A 20,806-nucleotide genomic window follows, 5' to 3' on the forward strand; every position below is an offset into this window, starting at 1 on the left:
CAGTAGCTCGAGACCCCACTCCTTATCTCATAATGCACTGCTGGAATTACCTCAGATCTAGTTTTCCGCGGCACGGATCTCTTGGTTTCCAGCTTGGCTCGAGACTTTATTGGGAGTTTTTCAACTTTCAGAAAGTTACATTTTTTCATTTTTATATGTCCTTGTTCTATTCTTAATAGTAGATATACTAGCTAGTAGATAGTAGTTTTTCTGTGTTTATACCCCTTCCCTCAGTATTATCTCTCTTGCCTTCAGCCCTTTGACCTTAGGATCCCTTCTTTAGTGATTAGTCAGTGTTCCCTTTTGGGACTATTGTTTTTCAATCTCTTATTACTGTTTATAATTATTTAGTTGTCAGTGCCCCTTTTGGGCTGTGTGTGTGTTTGTGTGAGTTATTAAGTTGAAAACAGCTCATAGTTAAATAGTGTGCTTGAGTTGTGTAATGTCTGAAGAAAAAGACAAACATCCAAAGTCTGAGTTTAAAAAATGTCCAGACTGCAGACAGAAAATGTCAGTCACAGATGCCCATGTGCAGTGTGTTTACTGCTTGGGTGAGGTTCATCTGCAAGAGTCTTGAAGTATATGTCACTCCTTTTCCACAAGAGTGTTAGCAAAAAGGAAGAGGAAATTGATTGATAGGGGTATCATCAAACACCCCTTTTCTGAGGCATTGTCTGACCAGGATGGAGCCAGTAAATCATCTAAATCTTCTAAGTCTTCCACTGATTCTAGATCCAAAAAAGGAAAAAGGTCAGAGTGTGGTGACTTAGGTTCCACTGCCTTCGGAGCCAACAGTCTGCTCTTTTCGGAACCGGGGCATGGCTTTGGAACCGGTTGCCAAAAAACCTCCATCCATATTGCTACAGTCGGCTCCGTCTGTCCACTTTTCCAGGTCCTCTGTCAGCCTATATGATCTGGAGATGGACCGGCTGGTTCAGAAACTCTTAAAGGCACCAGGCCTAGTTAAATTGCTGTTGGCTCAGACAGAACCGTCGGAGCCGAAGACCACTACCTTTGAATTGTCTGCTCCTCATCTGAGCCATACCGAACCTTTGGAGCCAGAGGAGGCCGACCTGATGATTGTGGATCCCTTGGAGCCGACACCTGCTCCAGTGTCGTTGGCTCCATCTGCTCAGACATTCTCAGTGCTGACCGGGGACTCTAGGAGCCGACACTGTCCGGTCGGGTCTGGGAAGGATAGCCACACTGACTTGTCGGTGCCTACTCTTCCTCTCGGGGCCTCGGCTTGGGTGAGCTCGGCTCCTATCTCGGGCTCGGAGCCCACGGCTTTGGTGCGGGAGGAGATCGTGGCTCCTTCAGAGCCATCGACTCCTTCTCATCGGAGCCGAGGTGCATTCGATGCTATGAGGCGAGCCTTGTCTCCCAAGACTTCCTCATCTCAAGATCTGGCCTCCTCTTCCCCAAAAGTGCCTGTGTCTGTTTCTGTTTCCTCCGGTCATCCCAAGCGTAGAGACCCAGAGCCTCAGGTAGCCCCACAGGGCACTCCCTGCTCTTCCAAGACCTCTCCAGAAGTTCCCCCTGAAGAGGTTCCCAGGAAGAGATTATGCAAGAGGAGGCATTTGGACTCCCCCCTCTGAGGACATCTCCTTTGCGGAGATTCTTGAAATTCTTAGGCAGAGAGGTGATTGGCAGTCCAAGAGCCCTACTGAGGATGAGTTTGTTCTCCTGAAGGCATTTGGGTCTCAACCTTCCACCTCTTGAGTATCTCCGCCCTACAGTGAGCTCATGGATCTGGTCTCTTGTAGGGCGTGGGAATCTCCAGAATCTATGGAACCTGTTCCTAGGAGGCCTAATAAGTTTATTTCAGACCCTGTGGATAAGTCCTTTTTGACCAAGGGAGTCCCTGTTGATGCCATGGTGGTGGCGGCAGCCACCAAAAAGGAAATGTCTGAGACTTCCTCATCTATCCATCCTCCTAACAGAGAATCTAGGATTATGGATAGATATGGGAAATGTATGTTCAGTTCAGCGACTTTCTCACTCAGATCACTGAACTACTTGACACATTTTACCAGACTGCAGAGAGATCTCCTTAAGGAGTTGGAAGATACTGTTCAGGGTGCTGTAGCTTTGAGTGTATCTGATAAGATTGCCACTCAGCTCTCTACCCTCAATTTGATAGTCAACACATCCATGCGTCTCGTATCATATGCAGCTGATGGTTTGAGTAGAGCCGCAGGTACAGGAATCACTCTTCGTAGGCATGCCTGGATGTGACTCTGTTCCTTCGTGGAACTCTTCAAGTCTTCTTTTACTAATACCGCATTTGACGGCTCATCTTTGTTTTGAGCCAAAGGTGAAGGAGACTTTGACCAGGTGTGAGCAAGAAGGAAAGACTCTGTCTGCCATCGGAGTCTGTTTTTCCACCCCCACTCGACCCTTTCCCAAAGGTCAGAGGGGAGGAAAGATGTGGTTCTGGAAAGCCCAAGGAGCCTTTCAAGACACACATGGAGAGTCCCAGAGGCAGAGGAGGAGGTTTTAATGGAAGATACTGCCCTCGCGGCAGAGGGAGTCTGCAACACCAGGGTGAGAGAGATCACTTCTCTGGTCAGTCCTACCAGCACTCCTGAAGGGAGGCCCGGCTGTCCTACTCTGAAGGCAGTCAGGGGTAGCTTATCATTGTACCCCATAGCCTGGCTAAATGTAACAAATGACAGTTGGGTACAAAATATCATTTCCAGAGGGTATTTCATATTGTTCTCCACCCAGCCTCTTCCCATCAAAAAAAATCCCGGACGTTCCACCCAGTCACATGGGATAAGCAGCAATAGAGGTACGCCAATTGCTAGAAAAAAGAGTCATCCAGCCAGTCCCAGCAGACCAGACAGGATTCGGAACTTACTCAAGGTTCTTTTTGGTTCCAAAGAAAACAGGGGACTGGAGACCCGTTTTGGATCTCAGCAGACTCAACCAATTTATGAGAAAAGAGAAGAGAAGTTCCGAATGGTCACGCTACAGTCCATACTTCCGTTCTTGGGGAAGGACAATTGGATGTGCTCGATTGATCTCAAGGATGCGTACTACTACATAAAGATGGCCGGTCCACCCAGAGATCACCTGCATTTACAGCTGGGAGCCAATCATTATCAATTCCGAGCTTTGCCCTTTGGTCTCACTACAGCCCCCAGAGTGTTCACCAAGTGCATGGCAGTAGTCATGACTCACCTGAGGTGTCTAGGATTCCAGGTGTTTCCGTATCTAGGCGATTGGCTCCTTACCTCCACCACCAGGCATCAACTTCTTCAAGTGAGAGAGGCTACTCTGACACTCTGCGATCAGCTAGGCATTACAGTCAACTTCGAAAAGTCTGCCTTGTTGCCATCGCAGAATATCATTTTTATAGGGACAGAACTAGACATGTCATCCACCACTCTCCATCTTCCGCCAGAAAGAATCTCTATTCTTCGCCAACACATCATGTCCCTGATATCAAAGAACAGAGCACCAGTAGTAGAGGTATTGAAAGTTCTAGGATTGATAGCGGCAGCTATTCTAGCAATCCCGATAGCAAGGATGCATATGAGAATCCTTCAATGGCTTCTATTCACGCAATGGTCTTACCAAGAACTTCCAATGAGTCACATGATCCTGATAATGAATTCCTGCAAGAAAGATCTTCAGTTGTGGTTGACGTCTCTTCATGTCACAATAGGATGTCCTTTCATGTTCCCCCCTCCAGTTGCTACTGTGACTATGGACGCTTCCCTGATAGGGTGTGTGTGTGGGGGGGGGGCTTTTTCAGGGAAAGACTGCCCAAGGCACATGGACAGATCAAGAATCACATCTGCATATCACTGTCCTGGAGATGAGAGCATTGCAATACTTTCAGGACTCTCTTCCTCTAAGGACTATTGCAATACAGACGGACAACATGTCAGTGGTCTGGTATCTGAACAAACAAGGCGGGACCAAGTCTTATCCCCTTTGCCGAGAAGCCCTCAGAGTATGGCAGTGGGCACTGTCATCCCAGCGCTTTCTGTTGGCAACGCACATCCCGGGCAAATCCATCGTCATAGCAGACAGACTGAGCAGAGCAATCTTATTGCCCCACGAATGGTCCTTGAAACAAGAGATTGCGGACAGGATCTTCCGCAAATGGGGCCAGCCTTCCTGCAACCTGTTCGCCAGTCACATCAACAACAAATGCAGAAGCTATTTTGCCCTGATTCCCACGCCAGGTCACTCACCGAGGGATGCTGTTGTCCACGACTGCTCCCCGGGTCTCCTCAGTGCATTTCTACCAATTCCCCTGATACCCAAATTCTTACAGAGAGCAAAGTCGCTGGGACGGACAATCATCTTTTTAGCCCCTCACTGGCCTTGGCAGATTTGGTTCCCGTTTCTTTACCATCATATTCTGGAAGATCTATGGATCCTGGACCCAGTTCTAGACTTGTTGACACATCCGTCAGGGGATCTTCACCCATCATTGCAGACACTGACGCTAACCGCTTGGCTGCTCCAATTCCCCACATTGCCAGGCTCTATAATCTTTCCCATGACACTAGTCAGATTTTGTTGGCTTCCCATAAATCTTCCACCAGAAAATTGTATCGTAGTAAGTGGAAGAGATTTTCCATGTGGGCTTCTTCCCAGAACATTGACCATTATCAAGCGCCATTGTCTTCTATCTTACAATTCTTGACAGAAATCTTCAACAAAGGAGCAGCGGCAGCTATGATACGAGTACAATTAGCTGCTATGTCTAATTTCCGTCTAGGAATTGATGGTTTGAATATTATGGCTCACCAATTGTCTAAGACTTTTCTAAAAGGCTCCTTTCACATAAGGCCTCCAGTGACGACATCTTATTCCCCCTGGAATTTGAATTTTATGTTATCTCATATCATTCTTCCTCCTTTTGAGCCTGCATCATCTTGTGAACTAAAATGTTTGTAGTGGAAAACTATCTTCTTAGTAGTCATCACTTCAGCCTGTAGAGTGTCAGAGCTCCAAGCCCTTTCCATCAAGCCCCCTTACATGGTCTTCCATTCTGACAGAGTATCTCTCAGGACAAATCCATCCTTTCTGCCCAAAGTATGTTTTGAGGTTAACATTAATCAAGTCATTGAGTTGCCTCTTTTCTTCCCTAATCATACCAACAAATTGGAATATATGTTGCATAAACCCAATGTTCATAGACAACTTAGATTTTATTTGGACAGAACAAAAGACATTAGGAAATCAGATCAGCTCTTTGTGTCTTTTTCTGAGACCAGGAAAGGTAAACCAGTTGCTAAAACAACCCTGTCTAAGTGGCTGTCGGATTGTATCACCTATACATATGCTTATCATAATATGCCCTTGTCTAGTAAGGTAAAGGCTCATTCAACCAGAGCAATTTCTACCTCGTCAGCCTTTCAAGTCAAATTGCCTTTGGATAACATCTGTGCAGCAGCCATATGGTCTAAACACTTTTATAACTCATTACAAAGTGGATAAGGCCTCCAGGGACAGAGCTTCATTTTGTTCTACGTTTCTGAAGAGTGTACTTCCGTGAGCCACCCAAGATCAGGGTGCTAGGGACGCTACCCATCAGTGATGAATGAACGGCGAGATTGAACAACTTCACTTAAAGAAGTTATTTATTCACCATAACGTTCCATGTGACTTGTTCCATCTCGCCTTCATTGTCACGTCTCTCCCTCCTTCCCCCTCCTGGCTGGCAGTTGACCTGGAGGCTGTCTTCATCCTGGTTTTTCAATGTGTATTCATTGCTAGGCAGAATAATTATTACTATTATATGGTACGCAGCAAACAAGATCTGAGGTAATTCCAGCAGTGCATTATGGGATAAGGGATGGGGTCTCGAGCTACTGGAGAACTTTGAGCTTGCTAGTCGGCTGTGTCGGAGCTGAGGATCGGCTCCGAACCCATCAGTGATGAATGAAGGAGAGATTGAACAACTCACATGGAACGTTATGATGAGTACATAACTTCTTTTTTTTCACCCTTTGAGTTGCTGTATGTGCATAGGGTGAGAGGACCTTTATTTTTGATTCGGGATGAGTGGGAGGGTGAGTGTAAATCCCACAAGTAGTCTGTTGTGGCATATGTCCTAAACCTCAGGACAAGGCTCAGGGAACTCATGGAATTGGCCCAGGAGAACCTGGCAGAAGCCTAACAGCAGAAAAAGGTCTGGTGTGACAGGAATGCTCGAGCTAGAGAGTATGCCTTAGGGAAGCAGGTAATGGTTCTCATTCCTGTCAGACACAACAAGCTGCAAGCAGCTTAGGAGGGACCCTTCAAAGTGGTAAGGAAGGTCAGTGTTGTTAACTACATGGTAGAACTGCTAGGTAGGAGGCAGGGGCACAAGCTGTACCATGTTAACATGATGAAACCTTACCATGATAGGGAGGCCCTGGTGCTAAATATTTGCAGTAAGAGACAGGAGGAGTCTGAGGGGGATCTATGCCTACAGGTAGCCAGCTAGCAAAGTCTCAAATTACTATAATGGAGCCTAGGGTTGCAGGTGTATGATATGACAGTGCAACACTGTATTGGGGTCAGCAATGTCAAGGCAGCTGGAATCTCAAGACAGGGAATGGGGTAAGGTATTCCCAGATAGGCTCAACCCTCTCAAGCAGTGTTTCATAAGGGTCACTTGAAAAACTATCTTGAGTCTTTGGGGAGGGGGAGAAATGTCACAAAGGGAGATACCGCCAGCCCAGCTAGCTGGAATTTTGTAAATGATTGTATTTCATTTGTGAATGTTAACATGACTTATATAGAAGTGTAACAAAAGGGAGATACTGCCAGCACAGTTGTGTGGAACTTTGTGGGTGGTTGTGTGTCATTTGTGTCAACATGCTTCATGTAGGATGTTTGTGTTGCGGATGTATTAGAACTGTGTGTCATATTGTACAGACGTGTGCTGAAGAGATATTTTGTAAAGTACTGAGAAGAAAGGTATATGCACTATTGTGACCGTTTGGATGTATGTATTTTAACAGTAGAGGCTACAACACAGGAAGCTGACTTCAGGGAAATAGTTGAGATTGAATTGCTTTATGGCTGGGCCATAAAAAGAGATGTAATCTTTCAGTTTCAGTGCAGCAAGAGACTTAGTGTCTAGGACTGGAAGTTTTTTGTATTGTCTTTAAATGTGGAGGAGTATAAATTTATTTTATGACTTCCACCATTTGCCAAGAGATCTGGTGTGTTTTCACAGGTGGATGCGGAATGCTGCCGGTTGCATCAGTGGAGGGGGTGGGGTCACCTGGGATAGAGTCAGATGACAAAAAGTGATATCATTCTGCAAGCTATCCCAGCAGTAATGTTCGGGATATTGATTTGGGAACTCTCTGAGGGGGGAACTGAGCATCTTTTCTTTGACCTGACAAGAACATCCACTCACCACATCTACCTTGTTACTCTGTAAGTAAGCTAACTAGGCTACAGTAATTTTTCTTAGATACAGTCAGGAATATAGTGAAGTCTAGCTTTGATGTTTTCTTTATTTGAGACTGTACTGCAATGTTGTTTTAAATATATGCTGTAATTTTGAACTCTGATGTAACTGTAATTATATACCTAGTATTTTCTTGTGCTTTTATTATTTATTATTAAAGATATTTAAACCTTTCATTGTGGCTGATATTTGTAAGACATATTTAAGTTCTGAGGATGAGCATCAGACTTAACGGTTCTAAAGACTTAAACTTTGTCTGTGACATAAATAGGACTTGCTGGGGAGACAGGTATGTATCAAAGAGACTACAACCTCTCCAGAACAGGTTCTGCATCCATGTGAAGTAGAGTTCCACCCTAACACAATTCAACTGTAACTTGGACAATTGGATGAGAAAGAGGAAATTCATCCCTGGTTTGGTAACCTGTGTCTCTAAGGGACACATGCAGCCTGTAAATGGTTCATCTCTCAGGCCCCTGCTTGTAAATGTTTCATCTCCCAAGCCTCTGGTTACACTTATCAAGGATATCAGGGTTTGTCAGAGATTTGGGATGCTTGGCTAGACTTAAAAAGGCTCTTATGGTCATTAACCTAGTAAACACCTTATGAGCCTAGTAGATTAATTTTGGTAGAGTGAACTTATATAATTCATAGTATACTGTTTTTTGTTATAGTGCAGTGTTGGTTAGGATGTCTGATAAACCTCCTGGGATTAGGGATTAAATGTGTCTTATGCACACACAAGTTACCCAACTCCAATGCACTCAAAAAGAGTCTGTATTGTCTTGGCCCCTCACATCTGGACACAGCTTATTCAGTTTGTGAGGCTTTTGGCCAGGGACTACTTGTGGAGAAATGAAGCAAGCTTATTTTAAAGGGTCTCATCCAACCGTCACCCGGTATGATGAGTGCTTCGGCAACTGGAAAGACAGGCTTCATCTCCTTCCTGTGCCTCTTTTTCATCTAGACTAAGGATAGATCAATCTTCAGATCTCACCACCTGATTGACTCTGGCTGCCATAGTGGCTAAATCTTCACATCCAACGCCTCCTTCACATCCTATCATTATGGGCCCTGTGAATCCTCGGTTCTCTCTGGAGCCTGTGTCTTCAAGACTTGGATCTCCCATCCTACAAGAAAGACTTATTTACTTCTCCAGACCTCCTTCTTTGACTTCATCTCTCACGTCAGTTAGATTGCCCAGAAGTCACAATGAAGATAATGTGGACAGAATGGTAAGGCATTTACTACAGACCCAGATCCAATTGGGAGTACTCTTGGCTTCAGCCACTGCTTGATCTGGTAGACAAACTTCTCTCTACACCGGATTATGTCTCCTTCAACTATCTGACCCCTTAGATTAGAGTTCCTTGACCCAATTCTAGCCTAGGGTAGATCTGTGTTGGAACCAAGACTGTTTCCTCAACCCCAGTCCGTTCTTTGTCAAAGTTAGAGCCGTCTGACTCCCAGAGTTGTAACGTCTGTGTCGACTCTGACAGGTTTGGATCTGATCCAAGATCCTCTGATCCTTTCTTTCCTTTAGTTGCCTAAGTGCTTGACATTTCAGTTCCTGCGACTGCCTCAGATGCTAACCAGACTGCCTCCAGGATTGAGCTTCCTCCTAGGGTTTTGGACCCAAAGGACAAGCTCCCCAGAGCTGTTGAGGCTTCAGCGTTCAAAGCATTCAAGAGAGTACTCTTTCAAATGAGAGATAGATCTTCTCTTTCTCAGGTGGACCTAACCCTTCCCCATAGGAATTCCCAGGGTCTTCAGCCTGATCTTCTTGTCCCATTGGGATAGCCAGTTTTCAAGAGCCTTGATCCTGTTCTCCCTCATTTGACAGTACATGTTTGAGTTCTGTTCTGACTAACCCATAGAAGAAGTTCTCAAAATACCTAAGTCTAAAGGAAGGCACTTAGATTCCCTTGAGGAATCCTCCACCACAGGTATTGATTTTGAAGAGGGAGAAAGATCCCTGAAAATCCTCCCTTGAGGATGTCTTGTTCAGAGAGATTCTTGAATTTCTTAGACAGACAGAGGGTTGGTCTTCCAAACACTTTCTTCTGAGGAAATTGTTTTCATCAAGGCTTTTGACTCTGACCCATCTACTTCTTGGGTAGTACTTTCCGCAGATGAGATGGTGGACCTTACCTGTTTTGGGTGTGGAAGGAACCTAACACAGTTGAGCCTGTCCCCAAGAAGCCAGACAAATTTTTAGTGGCTCCAAAAGACTATTCACATTGGAGTAAGGATCAAGCAGTTGATTCCATGGTAGTGGTGGCAGCCACCAAAAAGGAGCTTGCTGAGGAGAGCTCCTCTGTCCACCTACCACATAGAGAATTCCCCATTCTGGACAGGTTTGGGAAGTAAGTCTATGCATCGTTTAATTTTTCAATGAGGGCACTTAACTATCTGGCATACTACAGACCACAAAATAAAATAAACAACAAGCTACTGTCCACCAAACCCTTTATTAGTGTCTCTAGCACCTTGGCCAACCAGCCTTCAAGAAGTAACATTCAGCAATAAAAATAAAGCCTATATATAAGAAAACACATAAAAAATGAACTAATCATCCAATAAAACAATCATATCAAATACCTCCAGTTAATTTCATAGTTCAGTCCCAAAGACGTTAAAGTATTATACTTCAATATAAAAACAGACTCTTTATATAAAAGTTTATTTTTAAAAAGGAATGTTCCCCCATTTTAATATGAAATTTTTTCAAGAAATATACCCTGCAATAATAAAGAAATGACTAGCATGACGTTCTTTAAAATGAGTTGCTATTGGACTTTTCTTAATTTTGTTTCTTACTATATCTAATGTGCTCCTGCAACCTTACTCTAAACATCCTCTTAGTTTCCCCAATGTAAAATAAGTTGCGGGGCATCTTGGGGCATAGATAACGCCTTCTGTACAACAAGAAAAAATTCCTGTGGGGTAAAACTTAATATTAACCAAATGTAGAAACATAGAGAATTAAGCTCCTCTTAGTAACAAACCATCCAAGAACATAGCAAAACTTTGAGGAAGCAAACACGGCTAAAACTGCGGAGTACGAACGTTTATTAAAGTTCGCAAGCCTGCAGTTTCAGCCATGTTTGCTTCCTCAAAGTTTTGCTTTGTTGTAAAATTTAACATTATTAATACTACCAAAACAATGTGCTGTAAATGGACAAACACCAATGGTACTACAAGGAAAAGTACCTAATATAGACTGATGTAACAATACTAACATCAGGAGATACAGAATTGCCACTGATAAGTATGTCTTTTAAATTTCGCCCACGCCTATATGAAATAAAAGGAACATCCCACAAAATTTTACATAATTCCCTATCCTTTATAAAAACTCCCAACAATATTTCAACATATCACAAAAATGTTCACTTAAAATGTTAGAAGTTGTGACAAATACATTGTCTCTTTTCTCCAATTTCTTCCTGTGTTTCTGTAAGTATAATTACTACCTACTATATTCCATTTATCATTAAGTCCTAAAAATTTATATAAAGCTTCATTAACTAAATCCTGATTATACCCCCTATTTATGAACATATTAACTGTTCTGTAAGCTTCATCCATAAAATCTTTCTCATTATTACAAATTCTATATAATCTTAAAAATTCACCATATGGTAGGGAAGAAATTAAATGGGGGTGGTTGACAACTACTTCATATAAATATTGGCTTCCATTCAAAAACTTTCTATGTACAGATGTATGGATCATACCATTGTCAAAGTCTCTTAAAACACAAATCCCAAAACACAACTTCACTCTCATAATGCAACTCATCAAAAATAAATTATATACATGATCTTGTAAATCTTAAACAAAATTTACGATATCATTCTTCCCTCCTTGGCAGATGAATATTAAATCATCTATGTATCTATAGTAATGTTTACATGTAGTTGTCTGAATTCTGGTTTAGTGGTAACCAAAAAGAAACACAGCATTTGGTGTTCAGAATGATCACCAGTGAAGTAGCCTAAGGTATGTTGGTATACCCTACCTGCCTTGGGTAGCTTTGTAAACTTTAAGCACCTTCTATGTGCGCCATCTCTTCCAGGAGCATATGGCTTCTTTGTGGTCCACCATTCGGTCGGCTGTGATTTACAAGCTGGGTAGTCAAGTCCCATTGGGAAAAGTCTTCCTTTTTAAACTGAAATTTATGAGGAATATTTCTGTGTTTTGACAGAAATTCCATGTGTTTGTGCTTAGAAAGCAAAGAGAAAGGGACAAACATATTTATTTTATGGATTATTTTTGTGTCTAGTGGTTTTGTGAACTTGTGCAGAAGATGTTTTACTTCTGACTAAAAACTGTAATTGTTTGGTAGTTTAGAGTGTTTTGGAAATTATATTGTGCATCTGGGGTACATTCAGTGTAATATTTAACCTAAAAATTACCAGTTTCTTCTCTTCCATACTCACTAATGCTTCACAGTTACACTACCCTCTCTCTGTTCTTCCTCCTCGGCTTATCTGTAGTGCAACAGTCTCCTCCTTACTACCTTCCCCAGCACACAAAAAAGGAAAGACTTGTTAAGAAATATTTTAGGATGTTCCTGGCTCCTTTGTTATGTAGGCCACTGGCAGATGACTCTGCAGTGGCTGATGTGTTCCTTAGACCACCCATATTCTTTCCCTGGTCCTCTTGGTGTAGCATTAGCAGCCACCAAACACTGGGGCATAGCCATGTTTTCTGTGATTGTAGGGAAGCTCAGTGCAGACCATGGAGAACTGCTTTTGTTGCTGACTGGGGAAGGGGCTGGTGAAGGACTTTCACTCAGATAAGAGGGGAATGTGGAAGCTGGGAAACATATGCCTAAGGGCCCTGTCAGACTGCAGGCACAGTACTTGGTGAGAGACAATGTCACCTTGTCCATATTATGTTGATATAGCTGATTTACTGAGGTTTGTTAAGAAACTGATGGCTGCCCTTTCAGTAGCTAGTCAGTCCTCAGGGAGGAAGAGAAAAATAACTCCTTCTCAACCTGACAAGGTTCAGTCAGAAGCTGAAGCCATTCAGGTGAGAAGTGTGCTTCTGAGGATTCTACTCAATCAGAACTTTCAGATTCTGAAGAAAGCATTCCTGCAGACATTCTGATAAAACAAATCTCTTTTTCAAAAATGTTATCTAATATGTGAGATATTTGCCAGTGGGAACAGACTACAGCATCTGGGATGCAAAAAATAGGTTATGATTTAATACAACCACAGATGCTTAAAGCAAATCTCAATCCTCCTTTAGGGGATGTTTTTCTTACTGTAGGCAGTTTACCAGACAGACTGCCTTTGTCAGTCCCAGTTCCTTCAAAATAGCCTAGAGCAGTCTGATGTTGTCACAGGAGTTCCTTACATTCCTGGAGTACATCGAATCCAAAATCCTTATGCCCCACCCCCACCCCAGTACAGTGGTGCAAGTGTACTCAATCGGTGGAGGAGACCATACATATGCTCCCTTGCATAAGGCAAGAAATTACATGGTACAGTCACCAGGTGCAGTGTAATATGGATACTTCCTTCAGACAACTACTTGAGAACCAAACTCAGACCACAGATGTCTCAGGCATGGCCTGTGTAATCCACTCAGCTGACTTTGAAGTGCATTATGATAACCACCTTTAATATTAAATGCTCTTTCAGGGTGCTTTCATCTCTGAGGTCATGGCTCCCATCCATCCCACAGTCACCTAGATTCTTTCATGCTTATTTATTTGGTTATCTTTCTGGTCATCTCTATTGTAAAAACCTGAGCTGAATTGTCTGTTTGACTGTCACTCTGATATCATTGATATCCAGTTTATTACCTAACATTGCTTTGATTCATTCATATTGTATGTGAGGATAGTATTCTATACTTTTTCTTTGCTTAAGCTGAAGAAGTCTGCAGCTTTTCTCATTAAGTTTCCTGATATTTCCTTAGTGTTATACTCTCCCCCATAGCTTTCACTGCCACGTCTATCAAGAATTATGCTTTTGTTTTTGCATAGTTTTGGTGATTTGCTTTATGTGATTGAGTGTTGCCTCTGAGGTGGCTGGAAGAATTCTTCTGCCTTCCTTACAGCTTTTACAGTGTTGGATTTCTGAGGCACTGTCAATATCCCTAGTCTGACTTTTGTATGGCTTGACTTTAAAGAGTTATTTTTTGTGCACCTTCAGAGATGACCTCCTATGTCTACCTTTGGAATTCCTTCTTCATCTCCATGTATTGTGTCCAGGACCGATCTCTCCCATAAGCTCATGTAGCTCTTGCCTCTGTTTCTTCTATCTCATGAGCCCGATATTTGTCTCTGTATACCAGATTCTTTTATTTCCCGTTATTTTATGTATGTATCTGTATTTATAGCTGTTGTGGAAAGGTACACAGTGTTACTTTCTTTACCTAGTAACGTCATAGTATTTGGACTTACTCTGTGGCTTACATGCTTGTGTTGCTTTCCTATCCACTAACTGTCATCGCCAGCATCACATTGTTTTACTTTTCTGGGTCTCTGGAAAGTTAACTCTATCTTTATAAATTAGAACATCAGATTTCAAGTTAATAGGGAAAAGGTTACTAAAATAAATGAGGCATGTCAAAATGTTAACAAACCCACAACATGAGCAGTGAGTCCTCTTACCAGTTAGTACTGAGCTGAGAGATATTTCCCAGGATTGTGTATTTATAAAGCCAAACATTACTTTGTAAACGTGCAGCTGTTCATGTACATGAAAGACAACATGCATATGGGGTTTGTGGTATACCTGCATACTGACTCTGTGGATATAACTGACTAGTTCACAACTTCTGTGAGTTGTGTATTATGTAGTGATCTACCGATTCATTAGATGTGACCTTTCATTGTTAAAATCTCATTATTATATGATTTAAAAGTAGACACTTAACTGTTAGCTTTCCTTGTTAAAAATGATTAACATGAGCCTTAAAAGTAGACACTTTAGTATTTTATGTTTATCATTTCTAGATCTGGTGAAGGCTATAAACACAGCAGTGGACCTGATTGTTGCTCATTTTGGGACCAGTCGGGATCCTGGAGTAAAGGTGCAGTATGAGATTCTAAGCAGTAGTCTGTACTGTTAATCTTTTGACCCTCTCCTTTGTCTGTCACATTGTAGCAGTCTATTTGAAATAGCTTTATCTTCACACAGCTGTTCATTGTGGGTGCCTCCTAGTGATTATAATGATGATTCCTTACATTAAGGGAGCGTTAAAGCAACAACATGAAACTGTTGTGGCTGAATGTGTGTTAATTGTTAAATAAAATCTTGCTTGGGAGGGTAAATGTAATAGGAAATCATAAGTTCTTGAGTTTTACCTCCTACCTTAGCTATCTCCTTCCTAGCTAGAAATGACCATCAGCAATGCATAAGTATATATGAAGATGAAAACTGTTCTCACAGTAGCATTCCATGGAACCATAGTGGGTATGCAAAGTACTCTTATAAAGACAGCATTGCTAAGAACATTCCTCAGTTTGTTATGCTTTCTGTACTTCAGTTTATGTTTTATCACTGGAGAGGCTTCTTGTGCTCAGTGCTTCATGCTGATAATGTGTTCATTGATTTCTCTTCATTGAGCTTCTGTCAGAATATAGGTAAACTGTTTGCTTTTGGTTATGGTAGGTATTTGTCTTGTTTTTACTATAAGTTACACTGTTAAACTTACTCTTCTAATTACTAAAGTGAATGTTAGGGAGTTTGTTAAAAACTGAAGAGAAAGGATAAAATAATGAAAATTGGTAAGGGAGAATCAGGGAAAAAACAGCTGCCAGAGACCTGTAAAAACATCCTCCTCTTCCTGTTCAGATTTTGAGGAGAATATTGTGTTTCATGTAATTCCCCAAACCAGGAATATAAAATTGTTTTGGAAAGTATCAAGAGTCTCCTCAATCAGCCTTGGTGCTGTCAAAAGAAATGAAATTAGCAACGCATTTGTCAGTACCTACATTATTATACCCTGTAACCATATCAGATCAGAGCTTTCAAAAGAGGATGTACCTGGTAATGCTGGAGATCTCAAGTGAGACCATCTGTAACTGCATCCAAATTCAGTTCCAGTGGTTATAAGATCTTTGTAGGGGAGTTTTTCAGTGTAATTTAGAAAAGCACATTGAAAAAGCAAGATTTACATCATTACCTTTGTTTGGATAGATGCAAACCTTTGCAGATTGCAATTGTGTTTTAAGAGGAAAAGTAGTAGAGTAAATCCATGTTTGCATTCCTGAAGTGATGAAACGGATTTCTGTATAATACCCAGTCCCATGGTGCTGTTGGATCTTCAGAAGAGACATTAAACCAAGGCCCATCTGCCTGAACTGGTGGTAGCTCAGGTGGATGTAAAAGATTGCACTGCACTTATTGAAAACAGTAGGGTTCTTTATTTTCGTAAAATATACACAACATATTTGCATATCTTACAAATTCACTTATTTATATATTTACAAAACACTTCATTCAGTTTTTACTTGCACCCCCCACACCTTTGTACTCGCAACCATCTTTTTATCTTTCTTCTGTCTCACAGCATATTTACATCCTACTTTTCTTCCTTTTTTATCTCAACCATGTAGAATTCCCAACATATTTAATTATTCCATTTGCAGATTTCATGTACCAACTTCCCACACTTTGTCAGCTCTTTCATAACCTTAAATAACATGCTCAGAAGTTTCCAATTGTTTACAATATAAACATAATCTATATTTCCTTTTAGAAAAAGTATATTCCCTTTTATCAGATTCTTATCAATAAATACTCATATAATACCCATATAAAATCCTGACACACATGTAAGCTTTCCATACTGTTTTTTTTCTTTAAGTTGCTTCTACCACCTCCTTCCAAGGATTTATGTAATAAAAAGATTGCATAATCTTTTCATATAATTTTTTTCTAAATTTTTCAATATTACTTACTCTAAATTTCCATAAAACAATTTATTCTTCTATAAAATAATTTATTCCTAAATTCATTTTCATCTTTATTTCACCAGGCTGAACAAGGAGAAGGTTACTGTCAGCTGCCTGTCAGGTGCTCGGATCCGCCACATAACACAGGCACTTGGGTCACTCCAGAACAAGTACAAGTATGACGCTGTCATTGTACATGTTGGTGTGAATGATCTAAGACGTACCTCCCTGGACTACATGAAAAGAAACATTGAGGAGCTCTCTGATCATGTAGCCCAAGCTGGTATGACCCTGACCTTGTGTAGCATACTACCTTCACCTAGAATGATACCACAATACAAAGACGAAATGATCAATTTCAACAATTGGCTAAGCTTCTGGTGTCATTCTAAGGGGATCCAGTGTCTGTCTGCCTGGGATGACATGATAGACAAGCCTCGCTGTTTTGCCAGATGTGGGTTGCACCTGTCACCCCTAGGTTTTCGAATACTGGCCAAGGCTCTTGCCGTCCCCATAGTGCCTTTTTTAGGCAAGGCTCAAAGGACAAACCAACCACCGTAACCAGCACAAGTAACCAAAAACTAAGGGTAATGCTACTCAACGCCAGAAGATTCAACCTCAAAATGCACACACTCGAGGCTCTCCTCAGCATGGAGAAAATCAATGTTTGTGCAGTGATGGAAACCTGGTTCAAGCCTCAAGAGAGCACCCCAGCACTGCCAGGTTACAATTCATATCGTACCTTCCGGCCTCAGTTACCGGATCGCAGTACAAAGGGTGGAGGTGTATCCATATTCATCAAGGATACCCATATCTCCAGGTTAGTAGCGCAGCATGATGCCCCAGAGATCATCCATGCCCAACTATCAGCAGGCAAAACCACATTTTAAGTCGTAGCTGGTTATAGATCGCCCACCATGTCCCAAGATGCTCTCTCTGCATTCCTTGAGACATTGGAAAATATAAAGGTCCTACCCAGCACCATAATCTTGGGTGATTTCAACTATCCTGGTATAGACTGGGTGAACTACCAGTGTTCCAACTCCTATGCTCAGCAATTCATAGAATTTATAAATTCAAATGCCCTTGAACAACTAGTATGTTCCCCCACTAGAGGGGACAACATATTGGATTTAATCATCACAAATATGGGCGCCCATTGTACCACACCCATTATCACTCCCTTCTTGGTCAGATTCAACCACAAACTGATAACCCTGGACGTCCTCACCCCTCCACCTCCCCCAGTCAAAGAAACCATAGTCAAAAACCTTTCCAAAGCAAACTTCAAACTACTTGCATCTGAAGTGGAAAGCTTCACTATTCCCTTGCAGAAGGATAATGATATCCAGGATGCGGAATCCTACACCAAGGCGCTCTATATGCATCTTCAGGATTGCATGGACTGTGCTATCCCAAATAAAACCAACACTCCTTCCTCAAGCAAGAAGAAACCAGTCTGGTGGACCCCGGCCATAAGCAAACTTTACTATAAAAGGAGGAGACTTATACAAAAAAGGCCAAATCTCAAGTAGAAAAATCATCCCTGATCAGCATTAGTAAGAAGTTGAGGGCCCTCATCAAGTCAACTAGAGCTAATTTTGAAAAGAAAGTTGCCAAAGATGCCAAGGATAACCATAAGGATTTCCATGGCTACGTCAAAAACCTAAATGGCAATGCTCAGGTCTGTTCTGAGCTAGTACAAAATGGAACAAAATACACTGACCCTTCTGACATTGCCAACATTTTGGCTGACAGGTTCAGTGCAAATTTCTCCCTCCCCTCTCACCACCTACAGCGCCTATTACCATTCCAGGGGATTGTGTAAGTCCAATTATTACTGATACGTCGGTTAACAAGGCTCTATCTAAAGCTAAAAGCACTGCCTCCATGGGACCATATGGTGTCCCAGGCTGTGTCATACGCAAGCTCCAAAAGGAATTAACCGCGCATCTTAATACCCTGTTCAGTCTCAGCCTCTCCACAGGATATGTGCCCATATAATGGCGCACGGCAACGGTGGTCCCGCTACACAAGGTTGCGGCCACAACTAATCCTGGGAACTACCGACCAATAAGCCTGACCAGTCTGATCTGTAAGGCTATGGAGCGAATCATTATGGAACTCATAAATGGAGAGATTGGGAGCCTCCAGTCGCTGGACCCCACACAGTTCGGCTTCGTCAAGGGCAGATCATGCCTCCTGAACCTGGTGGATTTCTTTGAGACAGTTACTCAGGCTATAGATAAGGGAAAGGAGGTAAACACAACTTGCCTTGACCTTGCTAAAGCATTTGACACCATTCCCCATTCAAGTATTATTGATAAGCTCACCAGCCTGGGCATAAACCCTTACGTCACAAGATGGATTGCAAACTGGCTCTCAGACAGATCCCATAAAGTAAGAGTAGTGGGATCTATGTCCGAATCCAGACCAGTAACGAGTGGTGTGCCTCAGGGTTCTGTCCTGGGGCCCCTCCTGTTTGGCATATACTTTTCAGAAGTACAGGCAAGCATGGAAGGGCTGTGGCTGACTAAGTTTGCAGACGACTGCAAACTGGGTGCTATAATAGAGTCTCCGGCCGATATGGAGATCCTCCAGAAGGGCCTAAATGAGACTGATGCATAGTGTCAAAGCCATGGTCTCAAGCTAAATGCAAAAAATGCATAGTAATCCCCTTTGGAAAATACAGAGTACCCACAAACTACAACATAGGAGGTAATCCCCTGAAATCTGAAGAAGAAATAAGGGATCTAGGGACCCAAGTAGATAGTCAGCTTTCCTTTGATAACCATGTTGCCAGAGTGGTTAGAAAATCCTTCTATGTGACCCATCTGATCGCAAAAGGGTTCGCATCAAGATCTAAGGATGTAATGGTGCCCCTCTACTCTTCCCTCATCAGATCCATTATTGAGTACAGTGCACCATTTGGAATGTACCTGGCTAGACATCTCCAGCAGCTGGAGAGACCACAGAGGTACTTAACCAAGAGGATTACTGGACTCAAACAGTTGCCCTATGCAGTACGATTAAAAAGCTAAGACTGTTCTCTGTTGCATACCACTTTCTCAGAGGCGATCTCTGTGTAATGTACAGAGCCATGTCCAACCCAGAATTGTTGAACATGCTCCATCTTAGCAAAACCAAATCTACTCGAGCTACATGCTCAAGGGATATAAACCTCAACACAACAATGAATAGAACATGTTGGAGGCATAGATTCCCTTCGCAGAGACTTCCCTTACTATGGAACAGGGTCCCGATCTACATAAGACAGAGCCCCTCACTATCACTCTTCAAGAGGAACCTTGATGAGTGGATGGGTAACAGAAAGTTCACACTGGGGATCACACCAACAGCACTACAGTATAGGGGCCAAGGGTACTAGCTGCTAGTACAAGGGTCTAGGGAACTACTAAAGGGCCGGTGAATACCGCACAACGTGGCTGGGCTAATATATGCCTTCGGGCAGATAGCCCAGTACCAACCTATGAACCTATATATATATATATATATATATATATATATATATATATATATATATATATATATCCCCCCCAAAAAAAAAAATAAATCTCACACAATACCTTTCTGTTTACTAGTCATAACTTTCATAATCCAAGACATTATTATAGGAAATAGGTGCTCCAGAAACAACAGAATTAATCAATTCTCATCCTCCTTCACTTTCTTTCATGTAAATAACTCATCATTTTGCCAGATTTAATCTTCACCCCTGCTAAAAACTAAATACTAATTGTAATATTTTTTATTTTTATTTCTAGGAGTCATATAACCCCTCACCAGGTATGCAGTTTTCCCTAAAGTTACTGAATTAATTAAATACATTTTTAAATGACATTTTAAACATTTTCCAGAATTTAATAATGTATTTTTTTGTCCCACCAATTTCTTCCCATTTTTGTGTCTGAAATGATTTCCTTTCCAAAAGGAATCCCCAACAAACTAATTCCTTTTTTGAAATGCATGTGTCTTCTATAAATGTAATATCACCAAGCCCAATATTTCTTTAGTATTTAAACTTAAACCAAAACACTTCAACAAAATTTTTACAATAATCAACATTCCCTCATCCAGATTCTGTTATCTGATATAACTGTCAGAGATCGTCTGCATAAGACATAAAACAAGGAACAAACATTTTTCCACCCAGTTAGCCCTGTTTTGTCTGTCTTTGTATCTTACTAGCTGTTGCAGTCTTGACTAAAGAAAATAACACACTGCTCATGGGACAACACTGACATGCTCCTTCCTTAACTGAAATAATAGAAGAAAAGCATCCATTTGTTAATGCTAAAATGTGTTTAAATATGCTGACTTCAGAACATTCATAATTTTATCTTCCACCACATACTGTGCTACAGTGTTCAATAAAGACCCATAACATATATTGTCAAATGTCTTACATCCCCAGTCATAACCCTTAT

The 20,806-nt window shown here is 41.8% G+C and overlaps 1 protein-coding gene across 2 annotated transcripts in view; it reads left to right on the top strand.

Moving 5' to 3' along the window:
• Positions 1-20,806, top strand: part of RUSC2 (RUN and SH3 domain containing 2) — a 1,272,067-nt gene that overhangs the window by 695,779 nt on the left and 555,482 nt on the right. For both annotated transcript variants that reach the window (XM_044076729.1, XM_044076738.1), the window contains one exon: positions 14,415-14,491. In XM_044076729.1, the coding sequence (XP_043932664.1) occupies positions 14,415-14,491 (77 nt within the window). The remainder of the gene's footprint in view (positions 1-14,414; positions 14,492-20,806) is intronic.

Source organism: Protopterus annectens, chromosome 1.part1, assembly GCF_019279795.1.
Source record: "Protopterus annectens isolate FY-2018-M chromosome 1.part1, PAN1.0, whole genome shotgun sequence".
Lineage (NCBI taxonomy): Eukaryota > Metazoa > Chordata > Ceratodontiformes > Protopteridae > Protopterus > Protopterus annectens.